Source organism: Sinocyclocheilus rhinocerous, unplaced genomic scaffold (genome assembly GCF_001515625.1).
Source record: "Sinocyclocheilus rhinocerous isolate Xijiao unplaced genomic scaffold, SAMN03320098_v1.1 scaffold1285, whole genome shotgun sequence".
Taxonomy (NCBI): domain Eukaryota; kingdom Metazoa; phylum Chordata; class Actinopteri; order Cypriniformes; family Cyprinidae; genus Sinocyclocheilus; species Sinocyclocheilus rhinocerous.
This window is the reverse complement of record NW_015645559.1, coordinates 126,928-130,777: the sequence shown is the minus strand read 5'-3', so window position 1 is coordinate 130,777 and position 3,850 is coordinate 126,928. Positions and strand designations below refer to the sequence as shown.

The 3,850-nt window shown below is 40.6% G+C and overlaps 1 protein-coding gene across 2 annotated transcripts in view; it reads right to left on the bottom strand.

Annotated features, from left to right (window-relative positions):
- The window catches only part of LOC107706643 (sodium channel protein type 2 subunit alpha-like), a 41,334-nt gene that overhangs the window by 11,045 nt on the left and 26,439 nt on the right, over positions 1–3,850 (bottom strand). For both annotated transcript variants that reach the window (XM_016510412.1, XM_016510411.1), the window contains exon 18: positions 588–720. In XM_016510412.1, the coding sequence (XP_016365898.1) occupies positions 588–720 (133 nt within the window). The remainder of the gene's footprint in view (positions 1–587; positions 721–3,850) is intronic.

The following is a 3,850-nucleotide window of genomic DNA, read 5'->3' as shown; positions in this document are numbered from 1 at the left end:
ATAATTATTTAATTAAATCGTAGCGTTTGTGAATTCACAATTATGCTTAATTATGATTTTTAAACGGGTTTAATATATCATGCAGCCTTGGAAAACAGACTAATAATGTGTTTTATACATTCTCGTCTGTGAAATGCACCACTTCCGGTATTTTGCCGGTTAGTCGACGAGAGCAAAATGAAGTCGAGGATTTAAAAAAATAAAAAATAAAATAAAAAATCGAATAGTCGAATAAAGTCGACGAATCGCGACAGCCCTAGTTTGAAATAACATGCACTGGTGAATAAACCCAGGAATGTAGATTAATAAGGTAACTAACATACATTTTGATTTCCTGTTTGTACACAAATGCACACACACCCTGGTTTCCATTATTTATGGGGACAGTTCATAGTTGTAATGTATTTCTATCTCCTTACCCTAACCCTAACCCTCACACAAAACTGTCTGCATTTTTAGATGTATGATTTATTTTCCTCATGGGGACCAAAAAAATGTCCCCACAATTTACTGGTATTACTATCCTTGTGGGGACATTTGGTCCCCATAGCATATGGAATGCCAGGTAAACACACACACAAACACACCTTCTGTGAAGCAGGCCTCTGGGTCCAGGGACTCTTCCGGCTCCAGCTCCACAGACTCCGCCCCCTCTCCAGGGGGTCGGATATCCACTGTGCTCCCTTCTGAGGAACTGAGAACCGCATCAATAGGCAGCTTCTACCCAGGCATCCATGCAGCCATACAACCAAACACAAAAAAAAGCAGACACGCACATATACAGGCACAAGATTAGGCTTGACTGAAGCACACCATCTCGTCCAGATTGCTTTTGCAGTTATTCTCAGTCTCATGCAGTTTCAGATCATTCAAAAGTACCTACAAGCCGTGGATTTAGAGATTGATTTGAGTCATTGAATTCATTTTCTAATTAGCAGCCAGGCGTGAAGACAAGCGTCTCTGGCTTCACCGTATAATCTCACAGTCAGCTGTGGGTACATTTGATGTGCCTTCATTCCTTCCTCATGCATGTTTTTTGTTTCTCAAGGTGCATTTTTTCTCATCCAAGCTTGTGATCTTGTCATCAGATGTTGAGTGCTTTGAGTATTTTCATGTCCAGTGCAAATGTCAACCCCTTACCTTTCCCCACCCCTTCCAAAAACAAATGGTTTCTATTGGATAATCCCAATACATTTGGATTGGCATGATTCAGATTATCGCATGACCCCACCCCATTGAGTGCAATCCCTTGATTGACATGAAAACACAGCCTGGAAGTCCATTCCGTTAAGCAGTGGTCAAGCTTCGGTCCACCAGTCAGTTTGAAGAGGAGGGGAGCCGCATTAGCGTTAACTAACACCAGAGCCACACGCTAAGTCTGAGACAGCATTTCATTAGCTTTGATTGGGGAAAATGTCTTTAACTGGATCTTGACACGGAAATAGCAAGCTCTTTGGAAAACATATAAACTCACCTATGAGCTTTTCTATTGGATGGCATCATTTTCTAAGGATATTAACCCTTGAGACGCTTGTACATCAGTGGTTAAAGACTATTGTGCAGAACAGTAGCATATAAAAGCTTCTCGCAGAAATAAATTTGTTGATGCAGGACTCTAATTATATTGTCTGATGTTATTGTAGATCTAAAGTACTGGGAAAGAACTCGTTTCCAGACCACAGTGTATTTCTTAAAGCTACTGACCCTTCTGACGGTTTTGCTGCCGCTGAATTTATAAAACGGTCAGTTAGAGGCTAAAAAATACATAGAGGAGGATGCTGTCTAAAACTGAGCTGGAGCGCTGGTTGCCATGGCACCCAGCTAATGCGGCGCGGGGGAATGATGTAAGCATGCTGTGTGCAATTTCAGAATCTTCCAGAATGTCTAACATTTTAATCACAGTAGGAATATAAGAGGCTGAGCAAACCTGAACAAGCTGCCCTGACCCAGACTGAATGGATTCACTGGAGAGTCTCTAAGCTTTAAATAAGCCTCTCATTAATCTGAAATAATTTTTGATGTTGGATCTAAAGCAAGTCTAATGGATGGATTAAAGTCTAAAGGTTGAAACGTTCTGATTTGCCTCCTAATCCCCTTTTAATCACAGTAGGAATATAAGAGGCTGAGCAAACCTGAACAAGCTGCCCTGACCCAGACTGAATGGATTCACTGGAGAGTCTCTAAGCTTTAAATAAGCCTCTCATTAATCTGAAATAATTTTTGATGTTGGATCTAAAGCAAGTCTAATGGATGGATTAAAGTCTAAATGTTGAAACGTTCTGATTTGCTTCCTAATCCCGTTACTCTCTGGTACTCCCTAACTTCCAGTTCATATTTTCAAATCTGATTAGGAACATATCTTATTGGCAGAGCAATATGAGTTGGCACGAGGCACAGAAGTTATGAAATATCTTTCTAAATTAACCGTTGGCTCAGTTCCAACCAGAGCAGAACCTCCTGATTGCATATGCACAAACAAGTGACATAAATGCAATTACTGTAGCAATTACACACCTCAGCAGATTGAGAAATGCCTTCTTATGGCCGACTGCTATGAAGACAGATTCCCACTATTGCAGCAGTTTACAGTGCAATATACTGACTGAATATTTGCAGATTTGTAAATGCAAAAATGAGTATAACATTAAAAAAAGAATCAATCGCAACTGAAAAGCAGTTGTTTATCATAAAACCCTATTTATATCAAGCTTGTAGCTGAATCGACTAGCTTTCTAATGTGGGTCATTTAGAGATGGACTGATTCTAAATTGACTGCAATAATTAAAGTTTCCTGTTTTTCAAAGCTCACCTCTCCTCACACACATACACACACATGCACACTCAACTGCTTCCTTTTATCAGGTAATTTAGCTCTGAATGCTCACTGATAGCTTGTACAAAAAAAAAAAAAACATACAAGCTAATGTAACAGAAAGATGTTCGATGGGCTACTGATGTAAAATGATGATCTTGCTCATTCCATATGACTGAAGGTACTGCAAAGAAGCCCAGTGCTACAACAAAACCACAAAGTCATGTAGAAAACAACAAACCAAAACAAAAAGGCTGACAGCTGTCTCTCTTCGGTGCAAAATAGGGTTGTTTAAGTGGGAGGGAAGGGTACAGGCATTGAGAAACGAAAAACAAAAGGGCAATCCGATCCAAAAAGAGAGATAAAATGAGAGAGAGACGAGAGTTTGGTCTGATTTAGATGACAAAGGCAGTCTCCATGGTTAGTGTGGGTGAGGAGGAAGGTGAGTCTCTTACAGGGCTCTCTCAGAGAAAACCTGGGGTTCGTCTGTCATAACGCTGCAATAACAGGTCACACACAGAGAGGAGATACACACTTCACATAACATGGATAATAACGTCTGCAACTTCAACACTGAACCACTTAAATTAGATATAGAAATAGTTAGAAGAGGGGAGAGAGAAAAGATTAAGCACAGTGACAGTACTGCTGGAAAAGCATGGAAATGTGCTGGAATACAAACACACACACACACACACACACAGCCAGACAAAAACACATACAAACACACACACACACACGCACACACAGTTAAGCATACTCAATTTCACCCTGGGCAAGGATGCTGAATTTAGCAATTTCCTCAACAGCCTCATTCATAGTCTGGGATGCATGATGCCATGCCTGCTCAGTTGGTCGTAAATAATACACATTAGAGTGTGTGAGAGGTTATGTGTGTGCGAGGCTGTGTTGTACTGATATAATGAATATAACTCAGAAAGTCTACCTGCTACAGTGCCCAGAGGTTTGTCTTAACTAGCTGCAGATGAACAGGGGCAAACTGACCTGAAGCCCATGGAACAGTAAAAACACACACAC